The sequence below is a fragment of the Salmo salar genome, chromosome 12 (assembly GCF_965601325.2).
Source record: "Salmo salar chromosome 12, fSalSal1, whole genome shotgun sequence".
NCBI lineage: Eukaryota > Metazoa > Chordata > Actinopteri > Salmoniformes > Salmonidae > Salmo > Salmo salar.
This window is the reverse complement of record NC_138302.1, coordinates 51364567-51383565: the sequence shown is the minus strand read 5'-3', so window position 1 is coordinate 51383565 and position 18999 is coordinate 51364567. Positions and strand designations below refer to the sequence as shown.

General features: G+C 42.0%; 1 protein-coding gene across 5 annotated transcripts in view; it reads right to left on the bottom strand.

Moving 5' to 3' along the window:
- The window catches only part of zgc:123305 (SMP2 and LNS2 domain-containing protein), a 58342-nt gene that overhangs the window by 14106 nt on the left and 25237 nt on the right, over positions 1 to 18999 (bottom strand). For 3 of the 5 annotated variants that reach the window (XM_014132086.3, XM_014132084.3, XM_014132085.3), the window contains exons 2-9: positions 14768 to 14968; positions 12663 to 12758; positions 8937 to 9187; positions 8593 to 8703; positions 4367 to 4475; positions 3208 to 4222; positions 2944 to 3040; positions 285 to 472 (exon numbers count right to left, since the gene is read on the bottom strand). In XM_014132086.3, coding sequence (XP_013987561.3) covers positions 285 to 472; positions 2944 to 3040; positions 3208 to 4222; positions 4367 to 4475; positions 8593 to 8703; positions 8937 to 9187; positions 12663 to 12758; positions 14768 to 14959 — 2059 coding nt within the window. In that variant the 5' untranslated portion in view covers positions 14960 to 14968. Of the gene's footprint in view, positions 1 to 284; positions 473 to 2943; positions 3041 to 3207; positions 4223 to 4366; positions 4476 to 8592; positions 8704 to 8936; positions 9188 to 12662; positions 12759 to 14767; positions 14969 to 15429; positions 15630 to 18999 lie in introns of those variants that run through there. The other 2 variants (XM_014132083.3, XM_045691441.2) reach the window with 2 other exon arrangements.

Here is an 18999-nt window from a genome sequence, read left to right as displayed (position 1 = left end):
TATGGAAAATGCAATTCTGCTAGTGCATCGTGGCACACACTTTCACATCATGCATTATATTCCACAGGACACATAGCCCCTCATTGATTATCCCATACTTAGTCCTTTTTAGATTAAATAAATACTGTCTTCATTGTTTACTCACTAGCTTGAGAAAGACCATCATTAGGAGCAGCAAAGAGTGAAGGAAATGTGTCCTTCCATGAGACATGCACAGCTGTACAGAAATATACATACAGTACTTCCAATATCACCCTCTCTCTCACACTCTTTGTCACACACACCTTTGTTGATTTGGCTGGTGTGGCCAGTGCGGCCGCAGAGGGACATGCTGACATCCATGTGGTCGGAGGTGGAGTCTGACAGGTACTCTGTGCCGCTGTCCATGGCCCCGCTGCCCACCGACTGGGGAGACTGGTTACCAGACCCAGACCCTTGCTCAGCACCCGGCCGCGAGCTCCCTTCTGTCTCACTAAATGGAGAGTAGAGGGAAAATAGTCTACCTCAATGCCTTTGAGTTTACTTTGTGAATTGCCTGAGTTAAAAATGGAAGTGACCCCAAAACCTGCTTCCAAATAATAATTAATAATCTAACGCTACCATTTCATAATTATAATGGGTGAAAATACTAGTTCCAAGCTGTTGCATTTATCATGGGCCGTTTTCTTAAAGCTTCTCAGAGTAGGAGCGCTGATCAAGGATCGGGGTCCCCCTTGTTCATGTATTTATTATGGATCCCCATTCTATCTGGGGTCCAGCAAAATTAAGGCAGTTTATACAATTTTAAAAACATTACAATACATTCACAGATTTCACAACACACTGTGTGCCCTCGGGCCCCTACCACATATCTACAGTACTAAAAAATGTGTATGTATAGTGCATATGTTATTGTGCGTGTGTTGCCAATGTTTCTTGCTTCACAGTCCCCGCTGTTCCATAAGGTGTTTTTTTTACATCTAATTTTACTGATTGCGTCAGTTACTTGATGTGGAATAGAGTTCCATGTAGTCATGGTACTATGTAGTACTGTGTGCCTCCCATAGTCTGTTCTGGACTTGGGGAGCGTGAAGAGACCTCTTGTGGCATGTCTTGTGGTGTATGCATGGGTGTCCGAGCTGTGTGCCAGTAGTTTAGACAGACAGCTCAGTGCATTCAACATGTCAATACCTCTCATAAATAAAAGTAGTGATGAAGTCAATCTCTCCTCCACTTTCAGCCTGGAGAGATTGACATGCATATTATTAATATTAGCTCTCTGTGTACATCCAAGGGCCAGCCGTGCTGCCCTGCTCTGAACCAATTGCAATTTTCTTAAGTCCTTTTTTGTGGCACCTGACCACACGACTGAACAGTAGTCAAGGTGTGACAAAATTGGGGCCTGTAGGACCTGCCTTGTTGATAGTGTTGTTAAGAAGGCAGAGCATCGCTTTATTATAGACAGACTTCACCCCATCTTAGCTACTACTGCATCAATATTTTTTGACCACAACAGTTTACAATCTAGGATTACTCCAAACAGTTTAGTCATCTCAACTTGCTCAATTTCCACATGATTTATTACAATAATTAGTTGAGGTTTAGGGTTTAGTGAGTGTTTTGTTTCAAATTCAATGCTTTTAGTTTTAGAAATATTTAGGGCCAACTTATTGCTTGCCACCCACTCTGAAAGTAACTGCAGCTCTTTGTTGAGTGTTGCAGTAATTTCAGTCGCTGTAGTAGCTGACGTGTATAGTGTTGAGTCATCCGCATACATAGACACCCTGGCTTCACTCAAAGTCAGTGGCATGTCGTTAGTAAAAATTGAAAAAAGCAAAGGGCCTAAACAGCTACCCTGGGGAACTCCTGATTATCCACAACACATACGTTTTTCCATGTGATCTTGTTCATTATGATCGAAAAGTTCAAATGGACCACAGATCAGCACTCCTACTCTGAGACACTTTATGAAAACAGTCCCAGGAATTGACTGTAAATAGAATGAGTGACTGAGATCCGATTGGTATTTAACAGTGGGATCAATAAGACTGATGGTTTCTGATTTCTTGACATAAGAAATCATGAAATATACTTATTAATTTCACTAAGGGAGAAAGGGTAATGTATAACATTTACATTATGTCAGGATATGTTATTGTTAGCCATCAGGGACCCTATGGGAGGAGAAGAGAAACAGTCTGGTACCAATCACAATGACCGCCTGAGTTGGGGAGGAGTGAGGAATTTGGGCAGACGTCAGGTTAGATGAAGTGAGGAAGAATATATATCACTAATCTTCTGGATAGCAACAGAGGTGTATTGGCTGTTCAGATGTGTAAGGCGGGGCTCAGCGTAGGAGAAAGGGTTAAATATCAGTGCTTGTATGAATATGTTCTTAGTCTGTTCAACCCTTTGGGGTGAATAAACTTGGTTGGAGCTTTTATAGAGAGTTCGTCAATTTCTTACTCCAATATTTAGAACTTTGAAAAACTGATATCTTATGCCGAGTGAGTCCCTAGCAGTGTGACCTGCCTTGTGAGGACAAAGTCAAGCCTAAGATAACATTTCTCATGATCAGTTTAGGGAATGCATCCTTCTACATTATCCACACAGAGTTCATCGATGTGTGTCATCATTGACACTGAGTAAGTGAGGAATTACGGAAGACATGCCAACCAGGAACTTGGGTCATATCGAGACAGAGTGGGGGAAAGGTGACATATTTTGGGCTGCATATTATGAAATCTATTGCCTGTTGACCTCCATTAATATTTAACCACGGGAGACACCAAAACATAATGTAAAAAAAAAAAGTGGTATGAAAAACTCTGGATTAAGAGCAATGTCCGTTCTAACTTTAAGTAGCTCTATAGTGGCATCTGTGCTCCCACCTATCATGTATGAACATTGATTACATTGAGGGTGAGTGGAAAGAAAAAGAAATCAGAGCAGGGAGCCCTTTACCCTTTAGGCGGGAAGTAGAGAGCTGCCACCTCTGGGTCAAGGTTAGATAGGTCGTCCAGGTAGATGTCGGAGGGTCCTAGGTGCTGACTGCGTTTACCTGTTCACACAGCACAGCAGCACAGAGACTGAGCACAGAGAACCACCACACAATTCAAAGTCAGGTCAAAAACAACACAAATCCTCTTGAATCTATTAACATAATGCTTATACCTGTGTTCATTTGGAATTGAGCATGGGTAGATCTGTTTCTCCCAGAGTTCTCACCTTTCTTCTTGTCTCTGTGCTCTGCTTTGCCCGTTGTGACTGCTGAGCCAGAATGCTCCTCCCCCAGAGCCTCAGTGGCTCCCATGTCTGTCACTCCAATACTCTCCGCAGCCTGATTGGTCAGGGAGCCCTCTGTGGCTCTGTCCGTCATAACAGATTTGATCTCCATCTCTTCCCCTCCCTCGGTGCAGGGCTTGATCCCGCTGTTGCCCTCACTCACCATAACTCCTTCTGCAAACCCCTGTCCATTGGTTTCTGGTAAGGCACTGTGCTGGTCTGGGTGTTCTATCCTATCGAGAGACTCTGTGATAATGTTGGGACCTGCTACACTGGCTAAACTAGCTGCATTGGCTAAGCTAGCAGCGTCAGGTAAGCTAGCAGTGTTTGCTAAAGTAGCTATGCTGTTGCTAGCTAGCCTGTCTGTGCCGGCTTTGCTACCTTTTTTGGATGGGATGTGTGTGTCTATGCAGTCGTTTTCAATTAGGCTAAATGTGTTAGCTACACATTCAACATCGCCTATGCTTCCTTCGCTAGCTAGGCCATCAGCATTTCCTACATTAGCAATGCTAACTGTGTTAGCCAGGGAGGTTCTTGCCTCTTTCAGCTCCAGGTTGGATGCAGACTCCTTGGCTCCCTCCTCCCCTGCCTGCAGGGTCTCTACTTGTGGCTGCTTTTTTGTATGCCCTGGAGCCTGGGAAGAGTCTATGCTAGCCATCGCTAATGATGCTAAAGTCAGTGGCTCTGCGGTGGGGTGATATGGGCTGGAGGTTCTCTTTGAGGTTCTCTCCAGGTCTATGGGGGAACTCTCTGTGGGTGGGACCGCTGGTCCGGTCCTGGGTTTGGGCCTGACCACCACCGTCACGCTACTGCTCGCTCGGCCACAGCTGAAACCGGGCTCCTGGCCCATGTCGAAGGAGTCCTGCCACTGGATGGTGCGAAAGTGGGAGCTGTCCGAGCAGTGGATGCCAGGGGAGACGCGCTGCATCTCCACCGTCCCCCTCTCCGCCAAACACATCTAGAGGGAGCAGGGAAAACAAAGCAGTGTGGTTATGAATTTCTTCAGTACAAACTTTCTACATCAACTTACGACACCTGTACGTCCTGTTACGACACCTGTACGTCCTGTTACGACACCAGTGTGCTCGGTTATATATCATACCTTGGGAAAGCCACCCCAGTTCCACTGCATCTGAGGCCCTGAGGACTCCTGAGGCTTCACCAGCAGCTCGGAGTCACTCTTGGGGGAGGAAGGACGACTATAGAACACACTAGAGACAGAGAGGAGACACAGAGAGGCTTCATTAATAGGAGAGATTGAAACAGAAGACAGAGAAACTGTTCTTCAGAGAGAGAGAGAGAAACCAAAAGAGAGTGAGACAGAGAAGAGAGAGAAGATAAAGAGAGCGAGAGAAAGAGAGCAAAGCTCTAAAAAAGGCCATGCATACATAAGCTAAATAAACATAACTGATACCGGCAAGCGCAGTTTGCAGGTTATTTTTTTTCTATTAAGTTATCATCATATAATTCCCACGCACCTGCAACAAGTAACCTCAGATGTGTGCTTTTCCTATTTTAAGAGAGTGGGAGAAAGACAGTAGGGAAAAAAAGTGACAAGAACAGAGAGTTCAACAACTTGAGAGAGAATGAGGGGGACAGACGCAGAGAGGGTGAAAGAGAAAGAAAATTTGGTTTCTTGGACACAGATTAGCCTAAATTAGAGATTCCTGCATTTCTGACGTCTCAAACGCTACCTCCGGAGGTCGCACACGGCAATTGCCCGATAGTTGCTCACCCTCTAAGCAGTGCAGTGTAAAAATAAGTCTTGTTAAGCCGAACATTCACATCGTAAAAATACTAATAGCAGAGCAATGTTTTTGAAACAGCTGAAATGTATTGACATTGTCATTATATTTGAGACTTGTTTATTGAGTTACATTCTGAAATTGTTGCTGCATCTTTAACACTAGAACTGCTGGGCCTCGAGGGACCCCCCCTTCAAGCTAACGAGCAGTCATTCTGACTGCAACATTCTCAGTGTAATTAATTAATACATTTCATATATGCTATCGCTAAAATTATAAATTGGGTTGTACTCATGGTGTTAGGTAACATTAGAATACATTTTTTTTTCTTAATTTAAAATAAAATCATTAGTTTGTCGCTGTAGGCTATATTTAAAAACAAAAATTCAACTGTTCAATCGAATCTTTGTTCAACTGTTCTTTGTCATCAAAACTGAGGCAACGCATGATCTCTCTTGAAGCCATCCCGTGACATGGTTTCGCCAAAGAAAGGTAAAAGGTACCGTTAAAATAATGACATTCCCTCCTAAAACTGGTTATAACTCCAGGTCTATTTGTGATATTACGATTCTAAACGGCAGCGTGTCATTTAGACTCATTTAGGAAATGTCAAGGAGGGAGGGGGGCATGACTTTAAAAATGGCAGAGTAATAAAATAAATTCATGCGCAGTCAAAAAGTTTTTTTTTTAGTTTAGTTTATTTGGTAAATATTTTCTTAACTCTTCTTGAACTGCACTGTTGGCTAAGGGCTTGTAAGTAAGCATTTCATGGTCAGGTCTACACTTGTTGTATTCGGCGCATGTGACAAATAAAGTTTGATACGAATGCTTTAGCAGGGGTGTTTCCCCCCCTTGGCTGCTTTGAGCCACCGTCCAAGCAAGAAGCTTGCAGCAAGAAGCTGATCAACTCACCAGGGGAATAATCAACATTTCAGTCGCAATTTTGCATTTACCTCATACAATATAATGAAGCCTGGTTTGATCTCAAGTAACTTTAAAAATGATGAAACTGTACTTTAAATACTTGCATGAGTGGTAAACGTTCATGTTTGATATGCTAATGTTACTAGCTAGCCTTGTGTTGTAAGTTATTGTCCTGCTGAAATGGTGAATTAATCTCCCAGTGTCTGGTGTAAAGCAGACTGAAGCAGGTTTTCCTCTAGGATTTTGCCTGTGCTTAGCTCCGTCTCGTTTCTTGTTATCCTAAAAGTGTCTGTCTTTGCCGATGCCAAGCATACCCATACCATGCAGCCTCCACCATGCTTGAAAATAAGGAGGCAGTTAACTCAGTGATGTGTTGGATATGCCCCAAACATCATGCTTTGAAATTAGGACAAAAAAAAACAACAAAAAAAAGTATTTCTTTGCTGTGTTTTTTTTGCAGTATTACTTTAGTGCCCTGTTGTATACAGGATACATGTTTTGGAATATTTGTATTCTTGTCACCTCTGTCATTTCGGTCATTATTGTGGAGTAACTACAAGGTGGTTGATCCATCCCCAGTTCTCCCTTCACAGCAATTGAACTCTGAAGCAGTTTTAAAAGCACCGTCAGCCTCATTGTGACATCCTTGAGCAGTTACCTTCCTGTCCAGCAGCTCAGTTCAAAAGCACGACTAACTTTGTTGTTTTTTTGGGTTGAATAATACACTTTGATAAGCTCCCTGGTCTTTGTAGTTGAATCTGTGCTTGAAATTCAATACTCGACTGAGGGACCTTAGATGTACAGTACCAGTCAAAAGTTTGGACACCTACTCATTCAAGGGTTTTTCCTTTATTGTTACTACATTGTAGAATAATAGCGAAGACATCAAGACTATGAAATAACACATGGAATCATGTAGTAACCAAAAAAAGTTAAACAAATCAAAATATATCTGAGATTCTTCAAATAGCCACCCTTTGCCTTGATGACAGCTTTGAACACTCGGCATTGTCTCAACCAGCTTCATGATGAATGCTTTTCCAACAGTTTTGAAGGAGTTCCCACATATGCTGAGCAATTGTTAGCTTCTTTTCCTTCACTCTGCGGTCCAACTCATCCCAAACCATCTTAATTGGGTTGAGGTCGGGTGATTGTAGACACCAGGTCATCTGATGCTGCACTCCATCACTCTCCTTGGTCAAATAGCCCTTACACAGCCTGGAGGTGTGTTTTGAGTCATTGTCCTGTTGTTAAACAAATGATAGTCCCACTAAGCGCAAACCAGATGGGATGGCTTATCGCTGCAGAATGCTGTGGTAGCCACGCTGGTTAAGTGTGCCTTGAATTCTAAATAAATCACTAACTGTAGTTTCTCTTTGCTTATTTGAGCTGTTCTTGCCATAATATGGACTTGGTCTTTTACCAAATAGGGCTATTTTCTGTATACCAACCCTACCTTGTCACAACACACCTGATTGGCTCAAACGCATTAAGGAAAGAAATTCCACAAATTAACTTTCAACAAGGCACACCTGTTTATTGAAATGCATTCCAAGTGACTACCTCAAGAAGCTGGTTGAGAGAATGTCAAGTTCTGCAATGATGTCATCAAGGCAAAGGGTGGCTACTTTGTAGAATTTCAAATATATTTTGATTTGTTTAACACTTTTTTTGGTTACTACATGATTCCATATGTGTTATTTCATAGTTTTGATGTCGTCATTATTATTCTACAACGTAGGAAATAGTACAAATTAAGAAAAACCCTGGAATGAGTAGGTGTCAAAAGTATGTATGGGGGACATAGGAAGGGGTAGTGATAAAGAAATCATGTCAACCCCTATTATTTTTGTATAACGACCCCTATTATAAGTGTTAATATTGTATAACGACAAAGTGAAACATTTCTTCACAAAAAAAATATTGTTCTCACATAGTGTTATTTAACACTGTACAGGAAATTGTGGTTTTGGGGGGATTATTCTTTTAATCTGTGTCCAGGAAACACCCCCTTAGAGCAGTGGTTCCCAAGCAGTGGCTTCCAACCTTTTTTAAAACCGTAGCACACCTCGATGGAATAACAAATATTATGCGTCACACCTAAAATGTCCCTATTCATTTATTTTGTGGTAATGACCTCCATCTCATCTGATCCATTCTGCAAATAATACATTTTCTTTGACAAATGTTTTTTTTTACCAATTATATCAGGTTTATTTGAACTGTTATCATAGTTCCTTACTTATGATGATTCATTTGTGTGGACTCTTAAAAAAAGCGTCCTGTGAAACTGTGCTAGAATGAATACAATGCAGACCCCACCCTCAGAAGCCCCGCCTTCCTATAGCTATAACACCTGGGCTTGCATGAGTTTACTCAATTTAGTACCACTCTTCAAAACGAGCCAAAATGTGTTCTACCTCGGTAAAAATAGGTTTTCAGTTTGGAACGGTTTGACAGCCTGAGTGCACCGGACTGGAAACAACAATATAGATGTACCCATGTGCGCCATTCAATGGATTATCTGAGAGGGGACCGGTGCTCCCAAGTCAAAATTACATGTGCAATCCACAGGTCACGTTTCTAAGTGAGAGGTCAAAATAATAAATTACACCGGAGGAAAACCAATACATAAGGCTTAGATGGTAAGTTGTCTGACCTGCTCTCTGAGGGGGACCACTCTCCCTCGGAGTGAGGGTGTACGTCCCTGGTCTGCACGGCCCCCAACTCTTCATACGGTTGCTCAGACAGTGAGAAGTACACCGACTTACTGTTAGGGAGACAAAAGAGCCAGCCACAGGATATATCAGAACATAAAATCTGATCATTCAAAGCCATATACCGAATGCTATATCTAACAATAGGACCTGGGTTAAATGCATTTGTCTTTTTCGCCTAAAACTTGGAGGTGTGTTTGATTTAGATCGGCCAGCACAATGAATCCAATAGAATAGTCATTCTTAACCAATAGAATTAATGTTTTCAACAGGAGTTGACATTGACCTGGCGAGCATGGGTGTGGTGGGCTCTTCTTTGGAAGGGCTCTCCTGTTCCATCTGCTCCCGCTCTCTCTCCCTCTCGTCGGACGAGGAGCTGCCATCATCTCTTAGGTGGGAGTCGGAGCGTATGCGTTTGCGCCGCCGCTTTTTCCTGCGTGTGCTACCGGAAGTGGGGGGGCCTTCGAAGGTCTCCTCGGCCCCTTCCGGGAGCTCGATGAGGATGGGCGACGTGCAGAGGTGGGCTGGCACTCTGGACTGGGGATGAAGGGGAGAAAATTAAGGCACAACTAAAATACAAATTAGTTGTGTTAATGTACTAGGCTACACATACAGTGGGTATCATAAGTATTCACCCCCTTGGATTCTTTCACATTTTGTTGCATGACAAAGTGGGATTGAAATACACTACATGACCAAATGTATGTGGACACCTGCTCGTCAACCGTCTCATTACAAAATCATGGGCATTATCTTGTAGTTGGGTCCCCTTTGCTGCTATAACAGTTTCCACTCTTCTGGGAAGGCTTTGCTGCAGGGACTTGCTTCCATTCAGCCACAAGAGCACTCGTTCGGACACTGATGTTGGGCGATTTGGCCTGGCTCGCAGTCGGCGTTCCAATTCATCCCAAAGGTGTTCGATTGGGTTGAGGTCAGGGCTCTGTGCAGGCCAGTCAAGTCTTCCACACCGATCTTGACAAATCATTTCTGTATGGACCTCGTTTTTTGCACGGGGTCATTGTCATGCTGAAATAGGAAAGGGCCTTCCTCAAACTGTTGCCACAAAGTTGGAAGCACAGAATCATCTAGAATGTCATTGTATTCACGCTTTCTCCACACATGGTGGAGACTTTAAACATCAGCTACCTGAGCTGCTAACCGATTGCTGCAGCTGTACATAGTCCATCTGTAAATTGCCCACCCAATCTACCTACCTCATCCCCATACTGTTTTTATTTACTTTTCTGCTCTTTTGCACACCAGTATTTCTACTTGTACATCATCATATGCTCATTTATCACTCCAGTGTTAATCTGCTAAATTGTAATTATTCACTCCTATGGCCTATTTATTGCCTAACTCCTCATGCCTTTTGCACACACTGTATATAGACTTTCTTTTTTTCTACTGTGTCATTGACTTGTTTATTGTGTTATTGGCTTGTTTATTGTTTACTCCATGTGTAACTGTTGTTGTCTGTCACACTGCTTTGCTTTATCTTGGCCAGGTCACAGTTGTAAATGAGAACTTGTTCTCAACTAGCCTACCTGGTTAAATAAAGGTGAAATAAAAAAAATAAAAAAATATATATATATAAAAATAGACTATATGACAAAGAAGGAGAATGATGAGAGCTGCATCAGATGACCGAGCCTCCACAATCACCCGACCTCAACCCAATTGGGATGGTTTGGGATGAGTGGGACCGCAGAGTGAAGGAAAACCAGCCAACAAGTGCTCAGCATGTGGCATTCCATGTGAAGCTGGTTGAGAGAATGCCAAGAGTCCACAAAGCTGTCATCAAGGCAAAGGGAAGCTACTTTGAAGAACCTAAAATATATTTGATTTGTTTAACACTTTTTTTGGTTACTATATGATTCCATATGTGTTATTTCATAGTTTTGATGTCTTCACTATTATTCTACAATGCAGGAAACAGTCAAAATAAAGAAAAACCCTTGAATGAGTAGGTGTGTTCAAACTCTTGACTGGTACTACATACCATAGCATCGGTATTACGAAATATACCATATACTGGGGTATCGCCCAAGCCTAGTTGGGATGCCCATCTGGTAATTGAACACCAGTCCCCTGCATGACAGGCGGGGAACAACTCCGACAACAAACAGACCTTCTCTCCCCATCTCAGGCAACCCTGATGCCGTCGTACACTGTTTTTTTCTTTTAATAGAGAGGGCCTTCTCCAGTAACACCAATCTTCCTAAGAAGTCATCGACAGAGTTCAGACTCTTGTACGCTGACACCGGTCACACGAACTGGTCCGAGTCAAGGCAGCCTGAGCGTTTCCAACCCCAGGCAAGCAAGACAGCACTTGTGAGTATCTTGAATTTCCATTGTAAAACCACATGCCCTAGGGCATGGTCAGAGGTTCAAATCTGTCTGGTTAGCCTTTTTATACTCTTACCACTTGGCCATCTTACTCAAGCAAGGAAGCACTGGCTACACAAGCAGAGCAGAAGTGGTAGGCTTTTGGCAAAAACAAATCCTACCCAAGCAAGGAAGCGTTACCTACACAAGCAAAGCAGAAAGTAGTTAGCTTTTAGAAAACACAAAAACTAATACCAAGACCCAAAACATCTAGGGGACGAGTACTCGCTTCCCCACTAACAGACACCTAAGTCAGAGCCAAATCTAGTAGTCCGTGTGCTTGAAATGTTAGTAAATTGAGTGACATGTTCTCCTTCAGGCGAGCTAAAGAATTGATGAAATGAATGCAAGCCCCAGTGTTACAGACAGGCAGGCGGGGCTTCCCAGGGCTGGCTCTGAATTCATTGGCCGTTTTTCATTTTCTTCAGGTGAATTTGATTGGTTGTTGACTTCCCATAGTATGTTATACCGAGTGACTGACTGAAAGGGAAGAAATCAGACATTGAATATCTCTTTAAGCATGGTCAAGTTAATAAGTTGGCTGTGGATGATGTATTAAACCACCCAGACAAAGATAGTCGTCCTTCCGAACTGAAGGACAGGAAGGAAACTGCTCAGGGATGTCACCATGAGCCCATTGGTGACTTTAGTTCAATGGCTGTGATGGGACATTACTGTGACTCCACAAGAAAATTATATAATTATAATAAAATACAGAATACAAATATTCCAAAACATGCATCCTGTATTTAACAAGGCACTAATGTAATAATACAAAAAATAATTTAAATATATAATTTTGAGCCTAAATACAAAGCCTTATGTTTAGGGCAAATCCAACTCAACACGTCACTGAGTAACTGCCTCCTTTTCAAGCATGGTGGTATCTGCATCATGGTATGGGTATGCTTGACATTAGCAAAGACCGGGGAGTTTTTCAGGATAAAATAAATGGGATGGACCTAAGCACAAGCAAAATTCTAGAGGAAAACCTTCCTCAGTCTGCTTTACACCAGACACTGGGAGAGGAATTCACCTTTCAGCAGGACAATAGCCTACAACACAAGGCCAAATCTACACTGGAGTTAATTACCAAGAAGACATTGAATGTTCGAGTGGCCTACTTCCAGTTTTGACTTAAGAAATCGTCTTGAAAATCTATGGCAAGACTTGAAAACTGCTCTAACGATGATCGTAACAATTAACCTAATAAGACACACAGCTGTAATCGCTGCCAAAGGTATTTCTAACATGTACTGACTATGGGGGTGAATACTTATCTAATCAAGGTATACTAGTGTTTTATTTTTCATTCATCCTTAACTAATGTTAGATCATTATTCTTCCACTTTGACACTAAAGTATTTGGTGTAGACCATTGACCAAAAATGACAAGTAAATAGATTATAATCCCACTTTGTGACAATAAAATGTGAAGAGTTTCAAGGGGGGGGGGGGGGGGGGGTGAATGCTTATGATAGGCATTGTACATTGTCAATAAGCCAAAGAATAAACAAAACAGGCTACATCACCTTTCCTACTAGCTTAACACGTCAACAAAAAGAGGTTAACCTCCACTAATGAACAGACCTACAGGATCAAATATGTTTTTTATTTTACAAACCTCAAAATCCTCATTTTCCTCCACAAAGAAAGCTTCTCCATTGTCCCCCAGCTTCATTTGCAGGTAAACTGGCTCCCCATTGATCTCAATGTCCACCTGCAACACAGTCAATGTGTGTGTTTGTTTAAGAGAGAGCGTGAAAAAGGGTATGTTTAAGTGAAAGGGTAAGAAAGAGGGTGCGTGTATGTTGATCTGAATGTGTATTTATCTGCTTATATACAGTGCCTTCAGAAAGTATTCATACCCCTTGACGAACTTCACATTTAGTTGTGTTACAGCCTGAATTCAACATTTATTCAAATGTATTTGTTTTCTCACCCATCTACACATAACGACAAAGTGAAAACATGTCTTTAGAAATTGTAGCAAATTGATTGAAAATGAAATACCTCATTTACATAAGTATTCACACCCCCGAGTCAACACGTATAAAATAAATAAATAAATTCACCTTTGGCAGCGATTACAGCTGAGTCTTTCTGGTTAAGTCTCTAAGAGCTTTGGACACCTGGATTGTACAATATTTGCACATTATTATAATTATTTTAATTCTTCAAGCTCTGAGAAGTTGATTGTTGAAAATGGCTGTATAGCAATGATCAAGTCTTGCCATAGATTTTTAAGCTGATTTAAGTCAAAACTGTAACTAGACCTCTCAGGAACATTCAATGTCGTCTTGGTAAGCAAATCCAGTGTATATTTGACTTTGTGTTTTAGGTTCTTGTCCTGCTGAAAGGTGAATTTGCCTCCCAGTGTCTGTCGGAAAGCAGACAACCAGATTTTCCTCTAGGATTTTGCCCGTGCTTAGATCGATTCTGTTTCTTTTTATAAAAATAAAAAAACTACCTAGTCCTTGCCGATGACAAGCATACCCATAACACGACGTAGTCATGGATTTGCCCCAAACATAATGCTTTGTATTCAGGCCAAAGTCCTTTCTTTGCCACAGTTTTTGCAGTTTTACTTTAGTGCCTTATTACAAACAGGATGCATGTTTTGGAATATTTTTATTCTTCTGTACAGGCTTCCATTTTTTCACTATGTCATTTAGGTTACTCCACAATAATAACTACAATGTTGTTGATCCATCCTCAGTTCTCTCCTATCACAGCCATTAAACTCTAAGTCACCATTGGCCTCATGGTGAAACTCCTGAGGGGTTTCCTTCCTCTCTGGCAACTGAGTTAGGAAGGACACCTGTATCTTTGTACTGACTGGGTGTAGTGATACACCATCCAAAGTGTAATTAATAACTTCAGCATGCAACACTGTTCCATAAGGTGTTATGGTACCTGCTTTTTAAATCTGATTCTACTGCTTGCATCAGTTACCTGATATGGAATAGAGTTCCATGTAGTCATGGCTCTATGAAGTACTGTGTGCCTCCCATTGTCTGTTCTGGACTTGGGGACTGTGAAGAGACCTCTGGTGGCATGTCTTGTGGGGTATGCATGTGTGTCCGAGCTGTGTGCTAGTATTTTAAAAACAGAAGGCTCGGTACCTTCAGCTTGTCAACACCTCTTACAAAAACAAGTAATGAGGAAGTCAATCTCTCTTCCACTCTGAGCCATGAGAGACTGACATGCATGTCATTAATGTTAGCTCTCCGTAAACTTTTAAGGGCCAGCCGCGCTGCCCTGTTCTGAGCCAACAGCAATTTTCCCAAGTCCCTCTTTGTGGCACCTGCTCAACTGAAGGACCTTACAGATAGTGTGTGTGTATTGTATGTCATTCAAAAAAATTATGTTAAACACTATTATTGCACACAGAGTCCATGTAACTTATGTGACTTGTTAAGCACATTTTTTACTCCTGAACTGATTTAGGCTTGCCATAAAAAAGGGATTGAATACTTATTGACTCAAGACATTTCAGCTCTTCATTTATTGTAAAAATGTCTAAAAACATGCTTCCACTTTGACATTATGGGGTATTGTGTGTAGGCCACTGACAAAAAACATCTCAATTTAATCCATTTTAAATTCAGGCTGGAACACAACAAAATGTGGAAAAAGTCAAGGGCTGTGAACACTTTCTGAAGGCACTGTACATGCACCCATCAGGTGTAGGCTACACCACACACCTTCAGTCTTCTCCATACTCACCACTTTTTCTTTGGAGCGCAGCACCCCCAGCTTGCCGAAGCGCACGTGGAACGGGGAGCACTGGAGGCTGCCGTCGGGCTGGCGCACCACGATGACATCGATGCCCCCCGTGAGCGTGGCTGGGTTCAGGCCCCGGTACAGCTCCTTCACCGTCACAAACACCGACTCTGCCAACTGCCCCACGTAGTTCATGGTCTGGGACTGGAGGTGGAGGGAGAGAGAGATAGAGCAGGAGAGAGAGAGGAGGGTGGGGGGGGAGAGCGGGAGAGAAAGTGGGTCAAGGGGCAATTCTTACCCAACGTTTACGCAATTCTCTACCAATCAATGTTCTTGAATTGAGAATACATAAGGCCTAGTCTAGGCTCCGACTGCAAATTGTGTAACACGTTTTGAGACCTCATGAAAGGCAAACAATATCAATGCAATTTGTTGTCGTTTAATAACAAGGTAGGCTATACTCGTCTCTCTTCCTCCCTATAAGCTACACTCCCCTGTGGGCTACTTCCATATTGCTTTCACTTGTTGTTTCTTCCTATGTGCTTTTACATGGTTAAAAGCAAACACAACAATCGAGCTAGACTACCATGCAATCAACTTTTTACAATACCTAGGATAATATAGCCTAGTAGGCTATCCAAGTTTGTTGGCAGAATACAACATACCATTTACCTTACCAGGATCATGTCCACTCTAAAATCTTGTCACGCTAAACCGAGATGCCAAGCAGCTAGCCTAAGTGTTTTAAACAAGCTTTCTTGACCCTTGGAATATGCGAGAGCGTTGATTAATTATTATAGGTTAAAAGATCCACTGCTCTGAGGAAGATCAAGGTCCGTCATTACACACCCAACAAAACAATATGGCGATGTCATTTCCTTTAACTACTCATGATGATGCATTGACCCACCTTATATGGAGTTCCTATTTATGGGGTTTCAAAACTCTTTCTATGCTGTTTTGTCACTAAGACGGGTCTGGGGTTATAACAGTAATACTAGGCCTACAGAAAACAAATCAATATTGAGAGTTGTTTTGGTACTCCTGGTAGGCTACTTGCCTGAAATTCCCTGTAAAACAGCTTACCTGGGCCTAATTAGAAAAGATGGGATTACATCAATTATTTCTGACAACATGTAATCTGACAGCGCCTTCAGAAAGTATTCATACCCCTTGTTTCTAAAAACATGTTTTCACTTTGTCATTATGGGGTATTGTGTGTAGATGGGTGAGACAAAAACATACACATTTAATACTGAATTCAGGCTGTAACACAACAAAACGTGGAAAAAGTCAAGGGCTGTGAATACATTCTGAAGGCACTGTAGCTTAGGCTACATTTTGAGTTGTGTCCAAGACTGTCCTTTAGTCAAATCCATACTGGCAAACTGATTAGTAACATTGTAGAGAAAGGCACAAGGTCAAAAAAAACATTTTCAGCATACACGCCATGACAAACCACAACATGAGAATTAAATGAAGAGTCTATGATTCACAATGAAACAAATCCCATAGCCTAGGCCCAAGGCTAATAAAATGTTAGTTTCTGCATTTTGTATTAACCTCTATTGGAAGTGATCACATATTTAACAAGACTGAATTATGATCAAGCTACTACTTTTGAATGAAAACCACTCCGTGATTTGCATATTAGCTTTGAAGACTTGCCACAAAAACTTGGCACTATAGCAAAACTAGACCCAAACAAACAAAACAGGAGAACCGAGCATTAATTGAGGCAACTGGGCTGTTCTACTTTTATTCTGACGGTCCAGTGTTGACAATAGGACTTTGAAAGGTGAAGGAGCAGCCTATGAGAATGTAGAAGACCGTTAAAACAGGCTAAGGCTAATCATGGAGTCAGTGTACTGTCGCAACAAAAATGTTGAATGTGGATTAAAGTGATTTAAGAGGAAAGACAAGACCAAAACTAATAAATCTTGAGAAACATAGCCTCCCCAAAAGGATATGGCTAGCAGTTTCAGGCCTTACCAACAGAGAGAAGTGAAGTTGTACTTTCCCCACAAGGCCTTGTTCCCTGGACCCCCCTTCCGCCATCAGTCACCCAAACTTCCTTCATCCCCCAGAATCGGTCCACTGGCCTTCCAGTTAGCCCTACGCTAGGCTACATTTTGGACACTTAGGCTAGAAGACTCCAAAGCCACCTTAGTAGAACCGCGGACACTTTGAAAAGAAAAAGTCATTTTCAGCCCCTACAAAGTTCCATCCCGATGAGGGTTTTCTAATTGGCTTATACGCCTAGCGCTATTAGTCTCTAGGCCCATGTGTTCTCAACTGGAATGCAATATAGCAGTCTATGTGAGAGACCCAGTATATTCACTCACATCACCGCTCCCTCGATCACTAAAACACACATTAAGGCACGTATACACAATTCACACTTCCCCTCTCACTGCACATGACAGCCAGGCCAGCAGTTTCTGAAAAGCTTGGCTGATCTATTCACGAACACTCCGCTCTGCCCAACACACAGTGACCGGTCACCCGGCGCACTCTGGGTTTGACTGCTACTCTCTGGCCATTCTAAAAATAGACTCTAGCAACCATGACGTGCAACATCACCACTAGAATAAACGCTACCATTTATCAACAACATTTTCTTTCGGGGACTTGAAAGCGGTACTTTTGGGAACTTGGAAGGGATATCCTCACATGAACAGAAAACAAGAGGGTGAGTTGGTGCACAAGGGGGTGAGGGAGGAAGTATGGTGTGGGTAGAGGTCCACACAGTGCAATTGACCAAATAGCCTAACCATGCTGGTTCTAGAAGAGACAAGTAGAGCAGGGCCGCTGGAAAGCTCCTGGGCTACAGCGATGATGGTGTGATTGTTTTCTTCTCTTTGCTCTGTCAGGCAATTCAAGTTGCGGTTGATATTATTTATTTTTACCGATACATTACTTTGTAATAGAATCTGCGAGGTCAGCAGTAATGGAGGCTGGACATAAAGCCCACAACGGACAATGACGGACAGTTTGTGTGGAGACAAAATGGAGGGAGTGCAAACTGAGTATAGTGGTCAGGGAAAACTCCTGGCATTCGATATATTTCCGGAAAGCCAAGAGTAGGCCTATTATTTCATTGAGACGTCTAAACATGATTAAGCTAGATGAACTGTAGCGACACTGCAACGAAGTTACTCAGATGTCTACGAAAAAAATGGCCAGTATGAGAATGACTTGTGACTTTGGTGCTGATCCTTTTAAGCATTGGACAAAGCTTGCTATTACTACTTTTCCTGATGTGTCAGACTACAACTTTCATTTTGATAGGCAGGCATTGTAGCCAAGGAGAACCATTCCCTCGAAGTGGTAGAGATCATTTGAAGGCAAACAGACTCATCCCATCTGTTAGAAGCAAATGATACATTGTTGGTTAGAAGCCACCTAATTCATCACTACTTGTTTTTGTAAGAAGTGTTGACAAGCTGAATTGTACCGAGCTGTCTGTTTAAACTACTAGCACACAGCTCGGACACCCATAAATAACCCACAAGACATGCCACCAGAGGTCTCTTCACAGTCCCCAAGTCCGGAACAGACTATGGGAGGTGCACAGTACTACACAGAGCCATGACTACATGGAACTCTATTCCACATCAGGTAACTGATGCAAGCAGTAGAATCAGATTTAAAAAATAAAAAAAATAAAGCTAAAAATGCAACTTATGGAACAGCTGGGCCCGTGAAGACACACACAAAAAGGTACAGACACACATACAAGCTCACGTACTCCACACACACCTATGTTGTAATATTGTTGTATGGTGGTATTATACATTTTGTATTGTAATATGTAGTGGTGTAATAATGTTATACGATGTACTGTTGTATCTTTTGTTTTATATGTAAGTGCCTTAATGTGTTTGGACCCCAGGAAGAGTAGCTGATGCCTCAGCAGCAGCTAATGGGTGTCCCTAATAAATACATTGTGTACCTCTGATGTATTTTGTATTTCACCTTTATTTAACCAGGTAGGCCAGTTGAAAACAAGTTCTCATTTACAACTGCGACCTGGCCAAGATAAAGCAAAGCAGTGCGACAAAGACACCACAGAGTTACACATGGGATAAGCAGACGTACAGTCAATAACACAATAGAAAAATCTGTATACAGTCTGTGCAAATGAAGTAAGGAAGCAAGGCAATAAATAGGCATAGTGGCAAAGTAATAACAATTTGGCAATTAACACGAGTGATAGATGTGCAAGTAGAGAT